The sequence below is a fragment of the Emericellopsis cladophorae genome (assembly GCF_022114955.1).
Source record: "Emericellopsis cladophorae strain MUM 19.33 chromosome Unknown NODE_7_length_695568_cov_118_814649, whole genome shotgun sequence".
NCBI lineage: Eukaryota > Fungi > Ascomycota > Sordariomycetes > Hypocreales > Bionectriaceae > Emericellopsis > Emericellopsis cladophorae.
This window is the reverse complement of record NW_026250932.1, coordinates 431108-455195: the sequence shown is the minus strand read 5'-3', so window position 1 is coordinate 455195 and position 24088 is coordinate 431108. Positions and strand designations below refer to the sequence as shown.

At 55.9% G+C, this 24088-nt stretch overlaps 7 protein-coding genes across 7 annotated transcripts; 3 read left to right on the top strand and 4 right to left on the bottom strand.

The window, feature by feature from the left end:
• Nucleotides 1-2208: 2208 nt before the first annotated feature.
• J7T54_005630 (uncharacterized protein) lies at nt 2209-3676 on the top strand (the record flags this gene model as incomplete). Its single annotated transcript, XM_051504070.1, has 3 exons — nt 2209-2394; nt 2449-2580; nt 2633-3676. The coding sequence occupies 3 exons, from the start codon at nt 2209-2211 to the stop codon at nt 3674-3676; spliced, it is 1362 nt and encodes a 453-aa protein (XP_051364457.1).
• Nucleotides 3677-6507: 2831 nt separating this feature from the next.
• J7T54_005629 (uncharacterized protein) lies at nt 6508-9314 on the top strand (the record flags this gene model as incomplete). The annotated part of the gene is made up of 4 exons (XM_051504069.1): nt 6508-6720; nt 6785-7580; nt 7959-8011; nt 8154-9314. 4 exons carry the CDS (start codon nt 6508-6510, stop codon nt 9312-9314), a joined length of 2223 nt encoding a protein of 740 aa, XP_051364456.1.
• Nucleotides 9315-9764: 450 nt separating this feature from the next.
• J7T54_005628 (Mitochondrial import inner membrane translocase subunit-like protein) lies at nt 9765-10235 on the bottom strand (the record flags this gene model as incomplete). Its single annotated transcript, XM_051504068.1, has 1 exon — nt 9765-10235. One exon carries the CDS (start codon nt 10233-10235, stop codon nt 9765-9767), a length of 471 nt encoding a protein of 156 aa, XP_051364455.1.
• A 1061-nt stretch (nt 10236-11296) lies between these two features.
• On the bottom strand, nt 11297-11821 carry J7T54_005627 (uncharacterized protein; the record flags this gene model as incomplete). Its single annotated transcript, XM_051504067.1, has 1 exon — nt 11297-11821. One exon carries the CDS (start codon nt 11819-11821, stop codon nt 11297-11299), a length of 525 nt encoding a protein of 174 aa, XP_051364454.1.
• Nucleotides 11822-13079: 1258 nt separating this feature from the next.
• Nucleotides 13080-13787, top strand: J7T54_005626 (uncharacterized protein; the record flags this gene model as incomplete). The annotated part of the gene is made up of 2 exons (XM_051504066.1): nt 13080-13479; nt 13534-13787. The coding sequence occupies 2 exons, from the start codon at nt 13080-13082 to the stop codon at nt 13785-13787; spliced, it is 654 nt and encodes a 217-aa protein (XP_051364453.1).
• A 164-nt stretch (nt 13788-13951) lies between these two features.
• Nucleotides 13952-15432, bottom strand: J7T54_005625 (uncharacterized protein; the record flags this gene model as incomplete). Its single annotated transcript, XM_051504065.1, has 2 exons — nt 13952-14374; nt 14428-15432. 2 exons carry the CDS (start codon nt 15430-15432, stop codon nt 13952-13954), a joined length of 1428 nt encoding a protein of 475 aa, XP_051364452.1.
• A 1518-nt stretch (nt 15433-16950) lies between these two features.
• J7T54_005624 (uncharacterized protein) lies at nt 16951-23576 on the bottom strand (the record flags this gene model as incomplete). Its single annotated transcript, XM_051504062.1, has 7 exons — nt 16951-17002; nt 17069-17139; nt 17205-17321; nt 17379-20757; nt 21544-22026; nt 22116-22175; nt 22507-23576. 7 exons carry the CDS (start codon nt 23574-23576, stop codon nt 16951-16953), a joined length of 5232 nt encoding a protein of 1743 aa, XP_051364451.1.
• Between the last annotated feature and the right edge of the window lie 512 nt (nt 23577-24088).

Sequence of the window (24088 nt, the reverse complement as noted above, 5' to 3'; positions counted from 1 at the left end):
CCGGCGTGAATGAACATGATTGCTGATCGCCGAGCAGGCAGGTGCCAGGTGCCTCAGATGGAAGGAGAGAGTTACCGGGCGAGGTGACCCCCTACCGGTTTCTCAAAACCATCAAATGCAACGACCTTGGGTCACTGCGAATGCACCCTGTAAGAGTGAGGATTGTCCAGCTGGGGAAAATCGTAAGAGCGAACGTCTCCACGCTGGGTTGCTTGCATATAAGGAATCCCGAGGGAGTGAAATGCGGTCAAGAGGAACAAAGTCGTGCTGATATGGCCTGTTTGGGTCTGATCTGTTTGAGACGCTCTACCGTCGGTTTGTCGATCCGGGCCCCAACCCCCCGGTCATCAAGTGTAGCCTATTTGCGGCTACGATGGGTGCGTTTGATGGGAACGGCCTAAAGAGCGAATCCCTCTCAGCCCTGCGAGCAACGGTTCCTGAAGGGATATCGAGAGTCGAAACCAAGCTGGACGTAACCAAGGAAGGGCGGTAAATGAGTGAAGTCAGACGGTGAGCTTGAAGGTTCAGTAGGCCAGCCAGCCAGCCCTGCCACACTATGGTCGGACTCGGAAACGGGCCAAGGCGGGACGTGATGCAATAGATAGCCAGGTGCATGCACCTATTTGAAGCAATTCCTGTGTGGAATGGGATCTAGGACAGGGTGCTCTCTCAATTATGGAGCCACACGGGATTCCGACTCGCAGAAAATGGGGCGATCATGAGACCGCGGTGGTAGTACAAATGTGCTGGCGGGGGTGGCTTGAATCTTGATGCCAAGTGCTTACTCTAGATGACAAGTGTTGTGTACCGTTCCGTTCAATAATGGCTTCGCGAAAAGACCGTGTAATATTGGATCACTCCCCCTACTCCTCTGCTTCAGAGAGCACTTCGATGTTGTACGGACCATCGGAGCATACGAGCGCGGACCCCTGCTGTCATCAGACCCGACGGAGTCCAAGTCCAAAATCAACTCCGACCGCTGAGGCAGATGCCAATATCGCGCCCGAAAATTGCCGTATAAGTTTCACCGGCTTTCGCGGAACGACAGCATAGCTTTGAAGTGACGGATGGGTCAGCAAAACCTGTCTTTGCGGACTTGTGATTGGCGAGTCATTTTTCTATAGAGTACTACCGGTACGTCTAGAAGGAAGTACGGATGTACGGAGTACACGTACCCAGGATGCCCGTCCAGTGTCCACCGCTTGACGTGCGACTGATTGAGAGATTTTGGCCATTCAAATCCAATTAGGGATACCGAATTAGTTATGCCTCCTACTTTAATCTACGCACATATAGCTCTCAAAACTCGTATGCCGGTCTGAGGCCTTGGCATTGAATTCGATGTATTGCAATCGATGGCGTGGGCAAGTATCGACCAACGACGCTTTGCGAGGTGAGCTGCGAGCCAGCGCTCAATCGTACGTTATTCATCCGTGGATTCTTGAAAATGTAAGCATACAGCACGGAGTAGCAAGGTGCCGGCCTGTCGCTGCCAGTGACTAATAAAGTCAAAAACCTTCCCGCTGTGGGACACATTTCTCTGAGAACGGAGTCCGTTTCGGGAATTTCGCGAGTCGCGCACACCGACGCGCGCAATCGGTCGTTCTCTCAAGGCGCGACGAGGCGGGTCATGTAGAGCCCTCGGCACTCGTACAATAACAAGTCACTGGGAGAAAGTACAGCTTCATCGTCATACTGAAGCCATAGTCAAAGTCATTTGGTCCGCTACACTTGCGCCCTTGTCCACGTAGACTATCCGTGGGAGCACGGCAATGACTTTAAGCACATGCCCCAAACCAGAAGCATATGCCGGGTTCCAACTGAGGGCTTGATCTTAAAATTAGCTTTCCGTTCTGAGCATCGAAACTTGTGGTTGGAGATTTCTTATTTTCAGCATCCTCAGTACGTATAAGACGAGCTAACTATACGAAGCGCCTCGGCATCTGTCATCGCAAGAAGTCTTGCGCTGTTGAATTCGAAATCGGGGTTCGGATCCGGGGTTGGTCGGACGCCGCTTTGGACCGTTTTGCTGAGTCATTTCGTGAAATATCGAACCTCCGGCATGGCCGTGCTTCACATCGTCCCATGCTTCACTCGCGCGATAGCAGTACTCCCGCGGTGTCAATCATCTTCCGTTCTCCACCGGCTCGCTCGTGTGCGATGATTGGATCCGTAATTTTTCTCGTGTAACGACGACGGCCGCCCGCCATGAAGGGTCCCTTCTTTGTGCCTGCACGCAACATCCACCATCGCCATGCCGCACTAGCTCTCTATCGTGCCCTCCTGCGCACGGCGCACAGGGTAGAGCTGCCCGCAGATCTCAAGCCGCGGGAGAAGAAGCTCCCGCGACTGGTGCCCAAACCACATGTACGAAATGTCGAGGAGTCCGACAAGGTTCGCGGACCAGCTGGAGGTGCAAGAAAACATGGACATCCCTTTGCCGCGCAGATTCATGCGCATCCGGCGCAGCGGCTGAATCACTGGCATCCCATCGGGAAACAAGTGAGGAAGAGGTTCCTGGCCGATAGAAACTACACAAGTCTGCGATTGGTGTACGCCTCCATGGCGACAGGCTACAAGGTACTCGCCACGCCCTTCCCGTCGTTGACGCGCACCTAACTAAGTCTTCCAGTTTCTATCAATGTTGTCGAAAGCAGCTTCTTCGAACTCGAAAGAATATGCTGAGCTTGTTGCATTCATGCGCGACCTTGCCTCGCAGCGCGCCTCGCAGCGAGCACGCGACAATCAGCGAACCGAGGCAACGGCGCCCGATATTGCAGCGACGCAAATTACACCCGGGCAGGCCACCGAGAGGAGCGACTCACCAGCGAAGGAAGTGTTCGAACCCCGTGGTCCTCTGCTCGCCATAACCTCTGGGCCAGGCGAACCCCCCTCATACCTTGGCACACCTCGGCCCGTGGAGACACTGGGCCGTGATCGACGCGTGCCGCAATTCGTCACAGACAGCTACGGCGTTCCGTTCTTGCGCTATTCCAAACCACACGACCCCAAGCTGGATCGTATGAATGGGCAGCGACGGAAAATGTGGCTTGCCACAATGGAAAAGTTCAAGGCGTCCACCGACACACTCGTTCCTGACTTCTCCCTGGAAGATGTCTGGGAACACCATTTGGCGAACGCGGCGCACAAGGAAGGTGCTGAAATTGCAGATTCCGAGCCGATGTCCTGGATCGAGAGCTCGGGTGCGCAAGGACCGCTGGAAACGACAGACAACTCTCCAGGTCCTCGGTCGCTCGGCAATGCGAAGGATACCTACATGTGGACAGCTCTCAAGACTTCATTGTGGTACGAGTACCGGCTAGAGAGGGTCTACGAGGACTTTGTCGCGCGGGCTGAAGCGCTCGTCAATCTACGAGGGGAGGAACGGCGTCTGGCCGCTCTGGAGAAGGGAGAAGATACAAACCCCAGCATCCAAGCAGTCCAGCAAAGTATCAATGACCATCACCAGCAAGGCGGCCAAGGTGGCCAGATCAAGGTCAAGAGCAAGAGTATAAGGACGTGCGTCGAGGCTGCGCGAGAGGGCGAGGCCAAATTCGGCCAGTCGACTGGGGCTGATCGTTTCGATACACCCGCATGGCGAAACGTCGTTGCGCAGCACGGTTCAAAGATGTTGGATCTGCTCATGCGGCATAAGCATCCGGATGTCAGGTTTTAAAGGTTGTGCGTTTAGGATTAGCATTGCGAGGCGTTCTGGCTTCATGTGATAGTAAGACATAGAGCTCCACACGTGCTGGTTTGATGCTTCCTGCGGTTTACTCTTCATCGATATCTCGCAGCGCTGTGGCACAATAACTTGGCATAGGGGTGTTTCAGCGGAGGTTGCTGTTCAAGACCGCAGCAGCTCACGGAACAGGCGCCCTAATGGTTAACCACAGCCTGTCAACCCGAAAGGCTCCAGTCTCTCCATGTTCATGGTATGTTGAATCCATGTCGCTAGCCGCAACGGCTGAAGAACGTCCTGCAGGGCCCAGTGGGGGCCGGCGGCGGGCCGTTGTGGGGAAATGGTTACCGCCTCAGCGGCATGATGGCATCACGTCTTGCAAAAAGTCAAGACAGCATTCATTAGCAACGTAACTAGACGGCAGCCTGCTATATGTAAGTACGGGTTTTGCTCTATACTGACAATATCCAGCCAGCAGCCTGCATTGACATGCGGTGAGCATGATAAAGAAATCGCTGACATGAGGGAATCGATTGAACATGTAAGGGTGAAACACGTTAGCTTTATTAGACGTCTCGGGCGCCTCGGACAGACGGGTACGCATGGGCATTGCCGGTACTGCTTTGATTGTGGCTCTGGGCTAAAAGATCATCGTAGCTTTGATTCCGATGAAGCAATGTGGAGTCATTTGAAGAATAAACACAGCTATATAATGGATTATTATCCAAGTTTGTCGTGGTCTTGTAGGTGGTGTACTTACGTCCCCGTCGTCTCACTCCATATACTTACTGCTTTTGGCTATCAGCACTGTAGTGTATGGTCGCAAGCCCTAGGAAACAGCGTGTCATCTTGCTATCGGTCGAGTTTGGGATCAAGTCCCTACCAGGGAGGCCAGTGCTATTTCGGGTCAAACTACGGATAGTGTCAAGAACGATCAACTCACCACAGAACGGTCTTTTAGTGCAGTCTTTAAAAATTCCTCATGAAGTCCTGGTCTGCCGACCTTGGCTCCATTTTCGACCACTTGCTCAGACAGATGCTCCAATTTTACGAAAAGCATATCAAGATCATCGAGGAGTAATTTCGATATCAACCTGACAGTGGCGGCGCCTGCGGTATCCGATGTCTCGGTTGTTACAAGCTCGCACGCGTAGCAAAGCCAATCACTCGCGGAAAGCTAAGACATGCCTGGCTCTCGGGCGGCTACACCGGGATTTGGTTTTGCGGCACGGGTAAGGACGTCGAGACCCACCACAACATAACCGAGTCTACGAGGCTGGAGCATTTGCTGGAAGTACCGTCCGTTTCCTGCGCCAAGCAGAGAACGTTCAAACACCTCTTTGCTTGAGTCGGAGTCGGCGGAACTGGACAACGCATATACCGCACCAGATCGCTCGCGGAGTATAGGGTAGTCACTTTAGTCTAGTCTAGTCTAGTTGCCTGGATTCTGTTTGCGACGTACGCCAAGAAGCCGAGAAATTGGATCACAGGCGGTCTAGACCACAAGAACAAGTATCAGCTAACTATACACCCTTCTCAAGACTGTCTCTTCCGCCGAAGCCCTTGAGCTACAGTATCAGTCCAATGCTAGCTCTTTGCTGTCACTCATCCCCCCTCCGCTCCCCTCGAGTGGCGAATCTGACCAACAAGCGGCCAAGGGCTGGTTAGTGATGTTCTTCGAGGACATTATGAGGTTCCCAGCCAGCACCCCAAGGGGTTGAGGGTCGTCGCTAGCCGTGGTCATACTGAACTCAGCATTGATTTTCCAGATTGACAATTCATAGACTGCACACGCATCTTGAATTGTGATATCCACAGATACGAAACCCAAGCGGAAGCTTGGGCTTGGATTTTCCTACTGTGGGCAATTTGCCTCCCATTAAATCCAGCCACGGAGTTCTCGAGCACATCTGTCCACATCAGAGCGTGTGTCCAGTCGTCCAGCCTTAGGGGGCATTGTCTTGCCAATCTGTCTCTATTCTTGATGTCTCATTGAGTCTGTAAGTCACAAGGTAAATTCGGGACCAGTCTGTGAGCTAGGTATAACGTCAGTACGTGAGTACATGTATGCGGCCGTCTGCATGTCACATGGCGGCAGGCAGAAAGTATGGGTCTATAAGAAACGGATTGCTTTGAGTTTTAGACGACCAGGGATTGTTTTGACCTTTGATGCCACCCTCGTACATTTTCTGAATCCTGCAACCTTTCATTCGCACCGCGACTTGGCGTCGAGCCAATGCAATGGGTTGTTCGCCCCGCTCATGAATAACGACAGGAAGACGACGGTAGCAACACTTCTTCCTGCAGCTACGCTGACCAACGCTGACCAAAAGAGGATGCAAGTTGGAATACAGTCGAGTCTACGTATTGACCGGGAGGGATGCACCACTTCCCGAGGATCCGCGTGGGCGGGAATCAAGATGGTGCAGAGCGGCAGGGCGACGGCTGGTGATTGGGTCAACGGCTCCGGGCCTGGCAACACTGGCCCGGGGAAATGACATTGGACTTGAACTTCTCGAATCACTACCATCATCACCGGCGCTGGCACGATCATCAACGGCCACATCACCACTACTCGACGGCATCGCCAGATAGCCGCCGCTTCAACTCTGCCCAGATTGAAAGCAACGCCTTGCATTCTCAGTCGTCGCATCTCCACTCGGATCCCTTCAACTCGCAACAGCCACACACTGATTACTAGCCCGCAACTAGCGCTTCAGCCCCCAGTTAAGGAGGAGTTCAGAGTACCCAAAGTGGAACCGATGAGCCCACGAGAGTCACACAATAATATCCAATCTTGCCTTCAGAACCCACACGAGCGGAACATGGATACAGTTGCTACATGGGACAGCATGACGCCTCCATCGCCGGCAGTGCCGATCGCAGACGGCCAGCATACCTCGAATTCGAGGAAAAGGTCCCGGACGGATGACTCCGATACGTCGGTGGTGATAACGGCTACAACTAAGGATGGAGCGCGGCCCAAGAAGCGTGGGCGGCCAAGGCTCACCCAGGCCGACAACAAAACATACTTGGAGGTAAGCATGGAGTCTGTATCGCTTTACTTGTGCGGATCTGGAGCTGATCTTGTATTCTCTGTAGCGTCGACGAACCCAGGTCCGGGTAGCCCAGCAAAAGTACCGCAACAAGAAGGAACAAAGTATCGTCGACCTTGAGCAACAAGTCAAGGAGGAGAAGGCACAGCGCAGAGCGCTGGAGCAGGGGTTTCAGCACTTCCTTTCCCTTCTTCAGGATAACGACACGATGCTGGACAGCCCGGAGGACGTCCTCTCCAGCTTCACTGCGTTGCGTCAGAGGTTATGCCCTGCCGATCTGGACAAGAAGAATCAACAAGACAACCAGAGCACCTCATCGTCTGCAAGTGGGCAGCACCAACCACACTCTACGACCAAGCAATCTCAGGCCACCTGGGGCTTTGAAGGTGACTTTCTCGACTGTAACGAAGTGGAGCGCTATCTCCAGGATCTAGGCATCGACATTCCCGCCAACGCAGAGTTCGTCTATGCTGAGCTCAACCCAGCGCGGTTTGCGGATGGACAGGCCACAGACACCGTCCCTGTCCACGCCGTTGACAGCGATGTGTACGCATCCAGTGCCGTGGTGAATAACGCGCAGGACTGGTCTGCCTATGGAGCGACATCTGTCTTTGACAACGGCACGGAGCCCTGTGCACCGGACATCAACGGCCTGAATCCATTCCTGTGTCCGGCAGTACCGCCGAAGGCCTGGGTGAACAGGGATCCTTCGAATCTGCTCTTTGCGACTAAAATCAGTGTGCCCATGCTGGTGGAGGAGATAATGGGGCGGTGCGTCTGCCTGGGCAGGACCCCCGGCGTCCGCCCCAAGGACGTCGACCGAGCGATCAAGATCGCGTCAGGTTTGTTCAAATCTGCATCATGATTTGTGTTTCTGGGAGCTTGGTGTTTCTGGGAGCGAGTATGTGAATATCTGGGTAATGTTGGTTACTAGACCCTTGTGATACCACATGCCCAACGTGGCATAAAACCGTTTATGGAAATGTATGTTTACTCACCCCTTGGATGTGCCACGTGCTACGAACCTCATTTTGTGCTGTCCAAAGGGTCGCCTATCTCAGAGTTTGGGACAGTACCAGCACTGACAGGGCCTCCCGTACTATAGTAGGCGGGGTCCCCGCGTGTCATGGATATCAGACCCTCGTGCTCTGCCGACCTAAACCTCATCCCGACCGCGTTCGTCCTTCTCGAGAATGAGAAACCACTACAATCATGATCAGGAAACGCCGCAATTCTTCATCTCCCATCAAACCCCGCCTCATCATACACGACGGTGCAGGAAACATTCAGCGTCACAACATTTCACCCAAGATCTACGAGTCCTACCGCACATCACTCCTCTCCATTGCAAGTCCATGCCGCCTGATCTGTGCTCATTGCCTGTACAAGCCTGCTAACCCCCCCTCACCCTGTAGCTACAGAAGACGCAGTGTCTCCTGAACAGCCCGCATGCGAGTGCGCTCGACATTGCATCTCGCGCAGTGGAGCTGCTGGAGGATGACCCCCTCTACAACGCTGGCCGGGGCGCTGTCTTCACGCGCGACGGCATCAACGAGATGGAAGCCAGCGTCATGGTCACGCGAGGCCATGCCAAGCGCACAGCGGGCGTCATGGGCCTACGGCACGTGCGGAACCCAATCTTGCTGGCCAGGGAGATCCTCTTGAGAGGAGATGATGACCTACTGGGGTTGGAGGGAGATGCTATCGCCCAAGAGGGACTCGACGTGCCGAGCGCGCAGGGCCACACTTTGCTTCACGGTCCGACAGCTGAGGCTCTCGCGCGCCAGTATGGTCTATCTCTCGTTAGCCCCGAGTATTTTTTCACGCAGAGACGATGGGACGAGCACGTCCACTCCCTGTCGCGGGCGAGACTGGGCAAAGGCCGCGTCGCCACATACTCTAGCGAAACGTATCTACCCCAGGGGACGTGCGGTGCCGTGGTTGTGGACAGCCAGGGCATCATCTGCGTCGCGACCAGCACCGGTGGCCTGACGAACAAGCTCACCGGTCGAATAGGAGATACGCCAACCCCGGGCGCCGGATACTGGGCAGAGGAGTGGGTTGACAAACTGGGGACGTCCTCGCCCAGCTCTTCTGTGTACAATACGGCGATGGAGATTACAGGTGCGCTGAAGGGCATCTTGGCAGATTGCCTGCCTACCCCTTTTCAGTACGCGCCACTAAACAGAGACACCATCACAACAAAGAGCATGGCCGTCTCTGGGACAGGCAATGGCGACTCCTTCCTCCGGACGGGCGCTGCCCGCAGCGTCGCCGCCATGGCACGCTACGCACCATTTTCGACACGCACATCGCTCACCCGCGTTGCTGGCCCAGGCGGCGAACTCCAGCACAGCGCCGGCAACCGCTGGGACGACGAGACGGGCGAAGGGCAGGGAGGGATGATTGGCATCGAGAGCACGGTCACGCGAGACGCAGCAGGCCGTGTGGTGGACGCGACGACGGACGTCGTGATGGATTTCAACTGCGGCGGCATGTTCCGCGCGTGGTTCGACGAGCACGGCAAGGCACGAATGAGCATATGGACCAACGACGGGGACGATGCGGATTTGTGAACCTTTTTTTTTTTTTGTGTGTAGTATTGGTTTCGGTACTTGCGTGCGCATACGAGACATTCGATACATCGGATCATTTGTGGTCCCCATCCGTCATTCATTCAAGAAAGGCTTCATTGTATCCTTCCCTCGCCCGCTCCTGGTCGTACAACAGAGTCTCCGGTGTGTCTATCAAGTCCCTCCCGCTACCTGCCTGCTAGCAGCCTGTCTATAATACAGTGGTGGTGAAACGCCCATGTGAATGCGGTAGATGTGTCAATTGGTGGTGGTGGTGGTGTCGGTGTCGGTGGTGGTGGTATAAGAGGAAGATTATGTCGTCGGTCGTACAGTGAAGCTGTGCGCCCCAGAAAAAGTTACACGCGTGAGAGGAAGAGGGAAGAAGTCTCCATGTCCATGATGAGAAAGCCAAGGCGCGAGAAAACAGTGCAACACCCAAGCAGCAGCAGCAGCTTACATGGCCTTCTCCTCCATGCCCGGCGGAGGCTGGGGCATCTCGAGCTTGGTGCCGCCCTCAAACATTTTGCCCATGCCGATGCCGACGCCCTCGATGACGGCGAGGAGGACGGCGCAGCCAATGGCGCCGTTCCTGATGGCCTTGTAGCCACCGCGGACGGCGAGACTGCCGCCGGTGAAGGCACCGGCGATGATGGCGTTCCAGGGGTCCTCCTTTTGGCGGACGCCCTTGACGGCGCAGTCAAAGGAGGAGAAGAGGCCGCCCCAGACGCCAAAGTTGCCGCCGAGGACGGGGGCGCGCATCTTGACGGCGGTGATGGCGCCGATGCGGCGCTCGCCGTAGGGGGAGTTGCGGAAGCCCTTGATGCCGTGCCAGATGGAGCCGCCTATGCAGCCCATGGCGAAAGCGCCGCCAAAGTCGTTGAGGATGACCCAGGGGCAGGGGTCGCGGCCGTGATCCATGGTCATTGTGGGCGAGGAGGGTGTGCGCGACGTGCGACGATGTGTTGGGGGCCGATGGGGGGGGGAGGGAGATTGGTCAGGAGGGCTGTAGACGGGAGTTTGGCGTCGTCGCTGTCGTCGTCGGATCTGGCGGTGGCTGAGGAGGTCGTCGGATGGCGGCGCGATGGACTGGGTGCGCTGTGGCCTGGGTAGCGATGCAGAGGGTCGTCGGGTTGATGGTTCGTCGTGGACTAAAGAGCACGGATAGATTTGTAGAATGGTAGATGACGGAAAAAATCAAAATCCAGCGGCCAGACAGACGAGCGCGCCGATACGCGGATATTTGTGGGGCACCGCGGGTTGAGGGGGGAGACGTCGGACGGATGATGCCAGCTGGGCCCGAGCTGGGGATAACATTATTGATACCCTCGGGCTTGAGCCGAAAGAAGTGCTGTATTGGTGGTGCTTCTGAAGACATTCCATGATTTACCCGTGTTTTCAGTCCTCAACTAGTTGTACGTTCATATCTTCACATGTCAAAGACCAAGGTGCACGAGCAACGTATCGAATACGTACGTGGTGCGAGTCGGGGACAATGATTTCCTAGATTCCAACGTCTCCGAGGAGATGATGGACTATGAAGAAGACGCAGGCAACGCAGTTCAGGACGTGACGGCTGGGCTGGATTTTATCGCTCGTTTTAATGAACCCTCCATGAACTGTGAGTCGTGACCCCTGAACACCACACGGTGACTTTGATCTCGTGTCACCTTTCCTTCACTTACCGCATCAATTAGGGCGGCATTCGTTGTTTAGCTTCGTTCTGTTCCTCTCGTACCTCCGGCGCGAGTTTGTCTTCTCTACATGAAAGCACCCCACTCTTCAATCTCCTCAACTTCTCAATCTTCTGGGAGCGAGACCACACCATGCCATCACACTAGGATACGGATACTTGTGACAAGTCAAGTACCAAGAAGGACCTTCCCAATGGATTGAGCTACTAAGAACCGACGCCAACGGGAAATCCTCATCCTCTGTTCGAAGAATCAGAACGCCCGCATGTTCCTACGGCTGGTATCGAAGCCTTCTCATCTGTCTTCTCGGAGGATCTTGTGATCCGACATCACCACAATAGGACACAAATCCCGCGTGTCCGTGTGGGCTTGTTCACCATTGTAGTGAACAAACTCATCAAGACTCATGTCGGTCTCGTCGAGGAGTCTCTTGGTTTCGTCCAAGGGGGGCCCTTCAAGGGGGGACGGCAGCATGTCAGAGTTTGGTTGGTCCCACTGCGGCCGGGGGACCTTTGTCCCGTCCACGCCGCGATAGTGAGCTTCCGCTTCTGCGTTCCACTCGTCCAGGTCGAGATAGGCCTTGATAAGACGCGGCTCGAGAGGCACAGCCGCGACGACTTTGCGATCGTGGGTCAATGAGCGGAGCACACCGTCCTTACCGACATCGACGATGCCTAGCGGGTCAAGCGGGAGGCTGTAGAGCAGTGTGTGAAACTCGCGATGAGCCTGCTTTCGCTCAGGGGGTAGCTCATTTGGCAGGACGCGCCTCTCCTTTCGTCCTCCTGGCGTGATGCTTCCAATGCTGAGAGACGCCGACATGACATTGGTTTCGACGAGTCTCTTGCGCGCAGGGGTTAAGTAGGGGGAAGGTTGCAATGCATTCAAGCCAAGTTGTTCTGTGCCAACAAGGACGGCAGAACCAACCATTTATATAGGTATGTACATAGCGAGACACATGCCAAAGCACATGCATCTTCAATATTCAATATTGTGGTCCCGAGCGGGGTAGTGCCTGTTGCATGTAGTGGGCAGATGAAGAAATGCCATGCAACCCAATGTTAGTCGAGTGCGTAGAGGAAGTCACAAGGCCAACAGGCCAAAAGACTGGACCAAAAGAACCAGAATCACCAAGACCAAGGAGCGGCAGAGTTGGAGCATAAATAGAAGAGACAACCCAACATATTGTACCAACATTGAACAGACTAGACATTACCTGAATTCTTTATAGGAAGGCGATGTGGACGAGGTCTCGGCGCAACGTTGCAGCCATCCGAAGTGCTTCAACACTGCCAATTGTAGACTCTACACTGATTGCCATGTCTGCACTCGCCAAAGCTACCTGACCGGGGTAGGATGGTGTATTTAAGACACTTGCGATAGGTGCTCTTTCACAATTTTACTTCATACCGTGGCCCTTCAGAGCGGTGTGTGCGCGCACCAGTGACGAGCATGGCTGCAAACGTCGAAACACCGTAAGACTGATTCAAAGGCGCATCAATCAATCCAGGATGAGTAAAAGAAAAATTCATACCATTAATGAAATGCTGGGGTCGACTCACAAAATATACTTCGAAAAGCGACGGATTTCAGGAATACAGTGACTCAGTGCAACGAGTACCTTTCCCTCGTTTTGTGAAACTAGTCGGAAGGATTGGTCGGACTTGGAAGTAAGACTTCTCAAGTCTGATTATATAGTCTTATTAGATGAAATAATACATAACCCCACAAGAATGTCAGCACAGCATCGAAGCCACACCGTGATCCCGGGTAGGTTAAAATAGACCTGCGAGCGGCTGTAGCTGCTTCTCGCCTCGACGAGTCAACGTACTTCCCGAATAGGCTCGCCGATCCTCGTGCAGCTCCCACCTGCTTGGCAGCTCCAGAAATACGTGACAATCCTTTGCATGATGCAGTCTACGTATTCCATAATCTACTGAACTGGTGACCTTGAAGCTAATCTAAATCAGTCCCGGCGAGACGACCCCACCAGGCACAAGGTCTTCCAAATCCCATAACTATTGCGACCATCCACCCCCCCCATCTGCCTAGACATTCCCATTCCGCAGACAACCTGGCGATGCCTCTCAAGCTCCTTCCCGCTGGTCCTCGCGACGCAGACCAGTCCATTCACATTGAGAACCTCGCCTACGGACCCAACCCCATCGGCTCCATCATCTACCCAGGTCCCTTCCCCCCTTCTGCCCCCGATGCGCCCAACCCACGCGTGGAGAAGCTAGTCTCCCAGCTCGAGGCCGACCCGGCCTGCAAGTGGGTCAAGGTCATTGACACGGAGCTTCCCGAGGAGAGAAACATGGTAGCCTTTAGCATGTGGTTCTTCTGGACGGTGCCTCAGCACAAGGCACAGGACGACACGCCAGTGGACTATGGCACCGGGAGCAATTGGGAGGCGTGCGACTATTTCTTTGGGGAGATGCGGAGGCGACGAGAGGAGAGATTCGAGGGGAAGTCATACGCCTGTAAGTTGCGAGGACCCCTGCTGTATTTGATGCGAGGATGCTCACGACCGATAGACCTCAAACTGTTGCATACCGATCCGGCACACCAGGGCCGTGGTGCGGCGTCGATGCTCCTGCGGTGGGGAGCCGAAGAGGCAGACAGGCTCGGCTTGGACTCGTACCTCGAGTCGTCCCCTGACGCGGCCAGGTGGTACGCGAAGCGTGGCTTCGTCGAGGTCGACCTCTTCCACGCTGACTTCTCCAAGTGGAATGGGCCAAAGGAACACCCCTCTGCCCTCATGGCCCGACCCGTGGCCAAGCCATCATGACAATGTGCTCGAGAATGGGAGGAGAAACATGACCCGGAAGAAACAGTAAATGTCTATATTGCTTTCGTTTACGGTCGCTCTGTGCCAAATGTCGCTGAAAAAGCAGAAGAAACCCGGTAGACGCACAAGACCTCTCTCGCTGTTCGGGGAGATAGAAATCGATGTCATACAGGAGGGGAAGCAACGCCGGAGTTGACGGGCGACATGACGGGCGACACGACCGGGCTCGTGGTCCCCACGTCCTTTCCAGGAACCCGTCCCGTCTCCCATTCGAGTCTCTCCCGCACCATCCTAGCCTTGCCAATGTAGATTGTGGCGACACCCCACGCAACGCCCCAGAGGAAGGGGACCGTCCAACACACGCCATAGGCCCAGTCCTCTGGCACCGGAGGAATGACGGCAATTACAGTCAGAATCGTGGCCATGACAAGGGCACCAATCCCCCAAAACCAAGACATCTCGAGCATGAGCTCGCGGAATCGAGGGGATGCGCGGTAGCGGGCGGCTATAGCCTCGCGGTAGGGCCGGCCACATCCGCCGTTGACGGCAAGGGTGTCTTCGATAAAGTAATACACGCAGGGGAGAACCTAGTAAAGTGTCAGCTCTGATAGCACCGTGTGGAGAGAAAACGTGAACGTACCTCCCCACCCTTCGGCGTCGAACTGAAGCGGAAGGGTGCCGGGACCTTATACTTGTGCAGCAGCGTCACTGCTACCACGACACCTCCATACGTCCACAGGATCGAGGGCGCCGCCATGGCCACGACGCGCAGCCAGGTTTCATGCGGGGCACTGCCAATGATGAACAGGGCGGTCAGGACGAAAATGGCCACACTCGATGCCCACGTCAAAACATCGGCGCTCCACCGGCTCTTAGTCCCCAGCGGTCGGTAGAAATTCTCCTTCTTCATCAGCCGCAGAGTCCGGATGGCGAACTCAAGGTACGCCGGGCCGCCCCAAATGGTCGTGACGACGATGAAGATGATATAGTTCTCCACGTTGCCCGCGTATCTCATCCCATAGTACAGAGCAATCGGGACGGCCGAGGCGTCGACAAAGGCCACAAAGGCAAAGAACCAGAGCCGCCAGCGTCGGTTGCCATGGTGCCATGAAAAGGGCAGCTGCGGTAGCAGATCGGGATTGTCCTCGTAGTATTCCTCCAGCGTCCTCGCGCGTCGTTTCCATTCCTTGCGCGTGCCGGCTCGCGAGTCGTAATAGGCCTCTGCCTGCGGTCGTAGCGCATAGGACAGGCTCTGTCGTGGCGCCGGGTCGATGGCGGTCAGGCCGGGGAAAATGCTGCCTCGTCGGTGTCCGTCGTTGCTGCCCTGCGTGGACAACGGCGCGGCTGGTCTTGGTGACCCGATGCCGTTCGTCGTTGAGCCATACTGGCCTGCCTTCTTGGCCTCCTTTTTGTCCGTCTCTTCATGGCTTCTCCCGCGTAACAAGCTTGCGCCAAGGCGGATCTGAGAGAAGGAAACGCTGCGCGTGCTGGGGATGACGTCGGCGGATTGCGTGTGGGGTTGCTGACCTGGACGATCCGTCGCAGTGTCGTGAAGGGCGTCGCCGTTTGGTGTCGTGGGCTGATGGACGGGCAGCACGGGGTCCGACTGGGCCTTAGCCCTGCTGCCGTGGATTACCTGCGGCATGGTGAAGGGGGAGAGGCCTTTGCAGCCTCAGGTTGGTATGTGGTGGAGGCCCGGGGGAAAAAAGGTATCAAGAACAGCGGGGGGGGGGGGGAAGTGCAGATAGAAGAATGAATGTCTTCAATCGAAGCACATGGTTGTGGGCACTTCAAGGCAGCGTGAGATTCAAAAGATGGTGATGGGAGAAAAGCGAGATGCGCGGCAAGTGACGACTGGAGTCGTGAAAGTTGAATCTTGATTGAGGAATGGCAGGGGCGTGGGTTAGCGTCAGTACCCTGCAGGACTGGAGCTGCGGCGGCTGTGCTCCATGTTCAAGGGCATGGAGAGTGCTGACGAGGCTCGGAGCCCAGGACAAACAAGCATCTGTTGTGCCGCTAGTGACACCTAATTAATCCCTTGCAAGTTGAATTCTCGTCATTTGCTCCAATCTAGGTTCCTGTCCTGTCCTGACTAGTGACATACTACGTGCAAAGTTTCGCCGGCGGACATGGAGGCGGACGCAGCACGGAGACGGCACTCCGGCGGCATTGGATGACGTTAGTGTCCCTGAAGTTATGCCGACAGACAGCGACGTCATCAGCGCCATCGACCCATATGTTGCCGTACGATTATGCTTGCCGAAGCCTCATTGGCTGGCTTGCTGGGCACGGACATCGGGTTTCGATCATTGTCCCGTCAAATCCTACAAGTACCCAGCAAGGTAATCCCTGGATTCGTCAATGTAGACCATCAAGCACAGACAGGCAGTCTAACGAGGAGTCTAACACGGCGCCTCTTCGCTGTCTAAGTACTCGTGACGCGATCTCCGACTCTAAGGGGGCACCGTATTACAATCGGGGATGCATCGTTGCCCGTCCCACGAAGTCAATGAACCGGAAAGATACCCTGCCAAGATCACCAAGCTGGACCCCAAAGTTCAAACAAGCTTTATCCACGGGGTGCTGCTCAATTCGTAATCATTGATGGGCTGCATCATCAACGCAGGTGTACTATAACCCTGGCTGCAGGCGGCCTCTGAAGACGTCCCGTCAACGTCACCGAAGCGTGCGAGAGGCGGCACCGCGCAGCCATCCCTGTACATCAAAGCTTGGCCCAAAGCTTGGCCTAGCTCACACATCTCGATCCAATCGTAGTCTGCACCCGTTGGTTCTAGAAGCATTGCACAGCACACAGCCTGTCCTCCTTAATTGAAGGGGCCACGTCGATTTCATGTTACCTAGATGGCCACTGGCTCGTCGCGGCCGCCTCCTCGTCCACGAACAAGCCATCACACATCTCGACGGAGCCATTCCTACTAGTCAACATAACAGTGAACTCGTGATGTAGTTGATCTCATTCACATTCGCAAGCACATCTCCAAATCCGCACCGGAATGAATGGTAGAACAAGGGGGTATCTTTATCCAATGCTGACGTCGACCACAAAGAACGCAGCGCAGGCAGAGAAGTAGAGGAGTAGATACAAGAGCACAAGTAGCGCTAGGGGGTATTAACAATTATTTGACATATACACACGCAGAGATCACATCTTCTCCGTTGGTTGTTGCGACGAGTTTGTGATGGAGCCCAGCGCCCTGTGGGATTGTCTGTTAGCATCCATCGTCTCCTCTCGACACATTGCTCATGGCGTCCCAACTCACCTCAAGTTGCGCTCCCTCATCTCACGATCGAGGGTGCCCATCTGTTTCATCGTCTCGCGGGCCTTACTTAGCTGTAGAGACACAGTCAGTCAGAGCTCATCAGTCAACAAGCTGGCCTTGCACGGGGCTTGCGCACCAAGGCTAACGCAGCAGAGTCGTGATCGGTCTCGTCCTCACCTTCGGCCTTGTCGTCGTCGTCATCATTGGCAAAACGGCTGTCCGCAAGACCCTTGGCCTTTGAGGGGGCATTTGCCTGAAATCGTCGAGTTAGCCATCTCATTTATATGAACCATACGCTGGACAGACACACCTTTGCCTCGGCAATCTCGGCATCCTTGACCTTAAGCTGGGCATCCAGCTCTTCAAGCTTCCTCTCAAAGTCACCCACCTTCTTGTTGGCTTCGTCGAGCTCCGTCTGCATGAGCTTGACCTTGTTCTGCGCATCCTCCACCATGCTCGTCATGCTCTCGTTCAGGTCCTTGTAGTCTGCCTGGGCCGTCTTCGACTTAGCCTCGGCCTCGGCGCGGTGCGCCTCGAGGTCCTTCTTCACGAGCTCAAGGTCCTCTGTCACGGACGAGAGCTGCCCCTGGGCTGCCTCAAGCGAGGCCTTGGCGGCAGAGAGCTCCTCGTCGCGCGAAGCCAGGGCATCGCCGTGTGACTTTTCGGCCATCGACAGCTGCTGCCTTAGGCCATCCAACTCGCTCGTGTCGGGCTTCGCGCTCTTAGCGGCATCAAGTTCCGCCAGCGCAGTCATGCGCTCCATCTTCTCGTGCGCAAGCTGCTGGCTGAGGCTGTTGATCTCCTCGTTGGAGCTGTCAAGGGTCTCTTGGACGGTTTGCAGCTGCTCGGCCAGAGCGTCGCGGGCCAGGGAAGCCTCCTTGAGCTGCTCCTGCAACGAGTCGCTGCGCTGACTGTACTCGGTGATGGCATCCTGGAGGGCCTTGGAGTGCGATGCCGTCATAGCCTCAAGCTCCTTGCCATAGTCCGACCGCTCCGTCTTGTACTTGTCAAGAGCCTCGGCATTCTGGTTGATGAGCTGCTCGACAACGCTGTTGTGCTTCTCCTCCAGCTCGACCGTGGAGCTCTCGACAGCCCGCTCAATGGCCATCTCGGTCTCTGCCTTGAAGTTCTCCAGTTCCGCGTGGGCAGCCTCGAGCTGTTGCTTCAGAGCAGCAACTTCAGCACTCTCGGCGGCCGCGCTGGCATCCTTGGCCGCCGCAAGCTCGGTACGGAGTTTCTCCATCTCGCTAGCGTGGGCCTCGCCGGCCTCTCGCGAGGCAGCAGCCTCTGCCATTGCCTTCTCGAGCTCAGCAGCATGTGCGCTCTTGGCGCTCTCGCTGCTGGCGGCGTGCTCGTCCTGGAGCTTCCTGAGGGATTCGGCGTGCGCACCTTCGCCAGCTATCTTGGCCGAGGCCAGCTCAGCCTGGTGGTTCTCCAGCAGTCTCTGCTTCTCGCCTTCGCTGTCCTTCTCGATGGCTTGAAGTACCTCGGCGTGGGAGGCCTGCAGTGCCTCGAGCTCCTTCGCCACGTTCGACTCGCTTTCCTTCTTGAGAGTCTTCAGCTCTTCGCTATGCTGCTTCTTCAGGGCGTCGATCTCGGCCAAGTGGGTCTCCCTGTCGCTGGAGGCACCGGTCTTGGCACTTTCCAGCTCCTCGGCATGACTGGCACGAAGAGCATCAAGAGCCTTCTGGTGCTCAATCTCCTTGGTCTCAAGGGCGGCCAGAGCGCTCTCGTGCTCAGCCTTGGCTGCTGCGATGGCCGCCGAGTGACTTTCCTTGGCCTCGGCAAAGCTCTTGTCCAGGTCATTGTGCTTGAGCTCCAGAGCCTCGAACTGACGCTTGAAGTGTGGCTCTGCTTTAGCCTCGTCAATCTCGGCTTCATAGTCCTTGCTGAGCTGCAGCATGCGTGCCTCGTGCTTGTTCTTGATCTCGGCAATCTCCTTCTCCTTGTCGGCAAGGCTAGCTTGCGCCTCGGCGAGCTGAGCTTGGCAGGCGGAGATCTCCTCCTTGACCTTAGAGAGCTCGTCTTTAGCAGCAGCGAGCTCGGCCTCCTTCTCAGCCAAGGACGTTTGCAGCTTGCCGAGATTGCCACTTCCAGACTCAAGCTGCGACCTGGCGTCCTCAGCAGCGGCCTCTGCGCTCTCTGCCTTGGCCTTGAGCTCAGCGATCTCGCCCTCGAGGACAGTGACTTTGACAAGGTGAGCCTCGCTCTCGGCCTTGATCTTCTCCTCGCTGGCCGCCTCGGCGGCGGACTGAGAAGCAGTAAGCTCGTCAATCTTCTTCTGTAGCTCAGCGAGGGCAGCTTCATGGCTCGACTTGAGCTCAGCCATGGCAGTCTCATGAGACGACGCATCCGACTGGTCCCGCGCAAGCTCTTCCTTGTGCTTAGACTCGAGAGCCTCCACAGCAGCTTGATGCTGCTGATTCAAGGAAGCAGTGAGCTCCTCGACCTTGGCAGCTTGCTCGTCCAGCGCCTCTTTCAGAGCATCCTCGGCAGCCTTGAGCTTCTCGTCGTTCTCGGTCTGCAATGTCTCGAGTGACTGCTTGACAGCATCGAGCTCTGCTTGCACCGCGTCCTTGGAGCCCTGCGCGGCTGCGAGATCGGCCTTGTGCTGCTCAACTTCGGCTTGAGCAGCCTGGAGCTGGGAGCTGGTCTCAGCCACCTGCGACTCAAGAGCGGCGACGGCAGCCTCGTGCTCGGACTGGAGGCTAGCAATGGCTTCCTCGCCCTCCTTGCGGGTCGCGTCCTGCAGTTCCTCGGTGGGCTGAGCGTTCTGTTTCTCGCTCAGCTCGGCGAGCTTCTCCTCGGATGTCTTGATCTGGGTTTTGAGGTCCTCAATCTCAGTCTCACCCTGGGCGACCTTGGACTTGAGTTCATCAATTTCCTTGGCCGCGTCCGAGGAAGCGGTAGCAGGTCGCGACGTCGTGCGCGTGGTTGGGGTAACACCAACAGTGGACAGACGCTTCTTGGGTTCGGTAGCCGAGGCAGTGGTCCCAGGAGCGCGGGTTGCTGCAGTCCTCGCCGCGCCGGCTGTGGCCGTCCTGGGGGCTGTCGTCGTTCTCGATGATGTCGCGGACGACATCGTGCCCGCAGCAGGCTTGCGCGCCGAAGCGGTCGTGCCAGCAGGTGTTCGCGTAGCGGTCGGCTTGGCAGGGCTCGACATGATGCTGCTGGTGCGGCGGGCAGCGGTGGTGGAAGTAGCAGGCTTGCGCTCATCTTCACTCGCGCTGACGCTAGGGCGGCTGCGATGGGACGACGTGGTCGAGGTAGCCGTCGTTGGGCGGCGCACGCCTGTCGTGGTTGTGGTGGGAGGGCGCGTCGGGGGCTTGCTTAGACCACCTGTGGCGCGAGCCGTTGCTGCCGTGCCAGCCGTCCTCGTGGTGGTCGTGGTCGTAGTACCAGGTCGGCGGACAGTGCCAGTAGTTGCGCCTGCGGGACGCCTGACAGTAGAGGTTGTCGTGGGCTTGGCCTCGCCATTGGCTTTGTCTGCTGGGGTGGGAGCCTCGGAGGCGCTGGCATCGGGCGACGAAGGGATCGGGGTGGCCTCCTGATCTTCTTCCTTTGGCACGTCCGAGGCAGACTCGATGGCCGTGTCGTCGGGCTGCTCCTCCTGTTCCTCTACGAGCTGAGGATCCTGCTCCTCAGCCTTGGGGACGTCAAAGTTCTCAATGTCGGCCATGGTGAAGGGTCTGGAGGGAGAAGGGGTACTTGGTTAGCGAAAGATGCACACTGCTGGTATCCCTGAATGCTCACGTACCGAGATAGCTCGCGGCTGTCGACTCGCCAAACTAATGCAGAGATTCTGAAGACAAGCTGTATGGGTTCTATCCCTCAAGACTAGGGATGCCAGTTGTCGTCTTGTCGGGGTTGAGGGGGGAAAGAGAAGGGGTCAGGCGGGAGGAAAGGACTGGGCTGAAATGGAAGATTGACCTGAAAGATTGAGATGCCCGCCAGCGCAGTCACAGTGGTATCGTGGCCAATGGGCGTCATGGCTTCGGCGGTGGTTCATATGCGGCCCCGCTTATTTACAGGGGCCTGGAGGATCCAAGACCCCTGAACTTCGAACAATGTGAGCTGGCCAGCACATCGTCACCGCCTACTGTTTTGGCGAGCACGACGAGGGCAGGATTGCCAGTGAACATGCGTGTGATTGTTGCTGGAGGCATATGCAGCTCCTCAAGGTACCTCTGACACTGTGCAAGCCATTCGTGGAGCGCAAGCTCTCCGGGTCACAAGCTCTGGGAACTTAAGGAGACGCGCCGGGACGCGACGACCCGCCCCTCATGATCCGTCCGTCGCGCGTTGGAGAGCTTGCCGTCAGCCACATTCCAGTCCTCACTCACGACAGATATCTACAAGGCCATGCATGACGCAAACTAGACGGAGCCATACAACGCTCGAAATTCGAATGTGTACAAGTAGGTATCTTGTCCTGAACATACCTCCTAAACGCCAATCTCGTAGACTGTACCTACTCCTGAATGCCAATCCCCCTCTCCTCAGCAACCCTCTTTGCCAATGTCTCCAGTTCTCTCAGTCTCTTGATAATGTCGGATTTCTCACGCCGATACTTTAATACGCATTGCACGTTCTCAGCCCTAGGCGAGCCTCGAGAATTGCGAAGCTCCCGTAGCAATGCCTTGTCCTCCTCGTAAAACCATCCTCCATTCTCCGAAGCATACACCTCCCTGCTGCTCAGTCTCTGTACAGCTCTCAAATCCGGCGGTGGAGGCAGATCTTCCCACGTTCTCCGGGCAGGTGCCACACCAACCGTGGCGCGGGTGAAACCATCCTCCCTATGCCCGGTAACGGTAGCTGATGACACAGCGCGAGCTTGTTGAAGTCGTTCTAGCTTCTTGCGCCGAGCCATCCCTTGATACATGCCCCCAGTCTTCTCCTCGAATCGCCGTAGCCTGGCTTTGATCTCTTCTTCTTCCAGTCTGGACTCTGCGCGACGCCTGCGGCCCCGAGAATGATGCACAACAGTAGCAGCTTGGGCTCCCCTCTCGCTTGCTCTGTCGTCGACTTCTTCCGTGGCCTTACACACCTGCTCAATGAAGGTTCGAACACAACGGCGTGTTCTTGCGCGTCCCTGTTGCATTCGTATCTGGTGCGGTGGCGGGTCAGTCACATCGTCACATACGTTGCTTCCTTCGCTGCGATCATCGAATGCTCTTTCAATAAGTCGCTGTAGCCATCTAGCAATGCGAAGAAGCATCTGCAACCCGTGCGATGAGAACCGACCCATCCGGGGCACGTTCCTCGTGTCGGCATGTTCAACTGTAGACCCGCGAACAAAGGCCACCTTGAGCACAAGACTCAAAAGGGGGACGATGTTCTGGCGGATGTCTTGCAAAACCTTGAGGTTCCATCCCCTATACTTTTCCCTTTGTTCACCCTCTATCATTGTCGGGTAGGAGACCAGCCCATTAACTGACTGACTTATGGCGAGCATCAACCGTTTCAGATCGTGTGAGACGTGTTTCGAGCGCAGGTAGTCAAGATGGGCGCGTGTATCACTGGCTGAGGGCATATCCGACAGAAGCTGCCAGAGCTTGTACGTGTTGAGCGCCAGATTTCGCGCCGTTACCGTCTTGATGTCGTACTTGTGCCATCGCATCCACTCCTTCGCATTGTTGGCGGCATCATGGCGGGACGAAGCCTTGCTTGTGACATTGCGCGCGAGCATCTTGCTTTCCCAGGCATGACCCGTTCCAGCCCACATATATTGTCCCATACGATACAAAACACTTTTTACTTCAGTGCTATCCATATTTGCCTGGCGGCAATGCTCTGGGCTGTCAGGGATGGCGAAGAACGTAAAATGGTGATGGGGAGAGCGGTTTGAGGCTGGCTCTTCATCTTTATCCGGAGCATCTCGGAGCGCGTCTTCTGCTGCCTCGTTCTCGAGACCTAAAGACTCCCCATCGGATCCAATGAGATTCTCCTCCGCATAGCTGGACGAGGCATCATCCTCGAATATGCCCGCGATTGTTCGTTGCGGCGCGGCTGGTTGCTCTGGTCTGTCCAATCTCATCTCGTCAGAGTCAGCCGGTGTATCGTCGCTTTCGCCCAACGAATTTGAGTCGGGCTGAGCTACCGCCTTCTGCGCTGGTTTCCGATGTCCCAAGTTGCCCCCGCCGTTCTCACTCACAGTTGTCGTGCGCTCCATGTCCGCATCGTGAGGGCCCCCGAGCCGCTCCCTCAGCGGGGCACTCGTATGATTGCGAGTGAAATACCCAAAACTGCCATCCGCGCTGTTAACCCAGTCTGCGGTTCGGTCTTCATGATCCTGCCTGCCAGACGTTGCATCGACGTTGTGCAGCAAATGGCCCGCCGGCTCCGTCACCAACGTGGGCCCTTGGTGGTCGCCAGCATCCCCGTCAGAGTCCTCCTCCGACTTGTCGCTGCTGGGATGAGAATAGACATCCCTGCTGGTCCTCGTCTGCGGCAATTGTGAAGTCCGTTTTCGCACTGGAGGCAGCGGCCTCGAGCTCCTCGTTCTCATTCGTGAAACTGTGGCGCGGCTCATTTCCAGGTTGAAATACTAAGGGCGACTCAGGGTCGCTCAGATGGTTGCAGACGTTGAGACAGATTTCAAGAATTTGGAAGCACGCTTTTTGAGGATTTCATAGGCATAATCGTGCCGGTTGAGAAGAATAGGCTCAGCTGTTGATTGTTCTTGCGTGAACGCGTGTTTTGGACAGGTGCGATAACGTAACTATGCTGGTTGTTCACTTGCCTACCCTAGGCGCCATCAATGTGAGGCGCGTTTTACAAAATTGAGAGCGAATTATGCCTATCAAATACTACACTGGGCTTCTGGGATAAGCACCGTATTATTATGTCCTGCTTTCCATGGAAAGTGGAACAGGAGAAGTATTGACATTCAGTCACGGTAGCGCGGCCGACTCTCACAAACTTGTTTATGAACTGGGTGTGTTAACACGGGTCCGCCCTCGCAGGTTTTATTCTGTAGCGTCCTTTCAGACATATAAATGATTAAATGCCTTGGGCGCT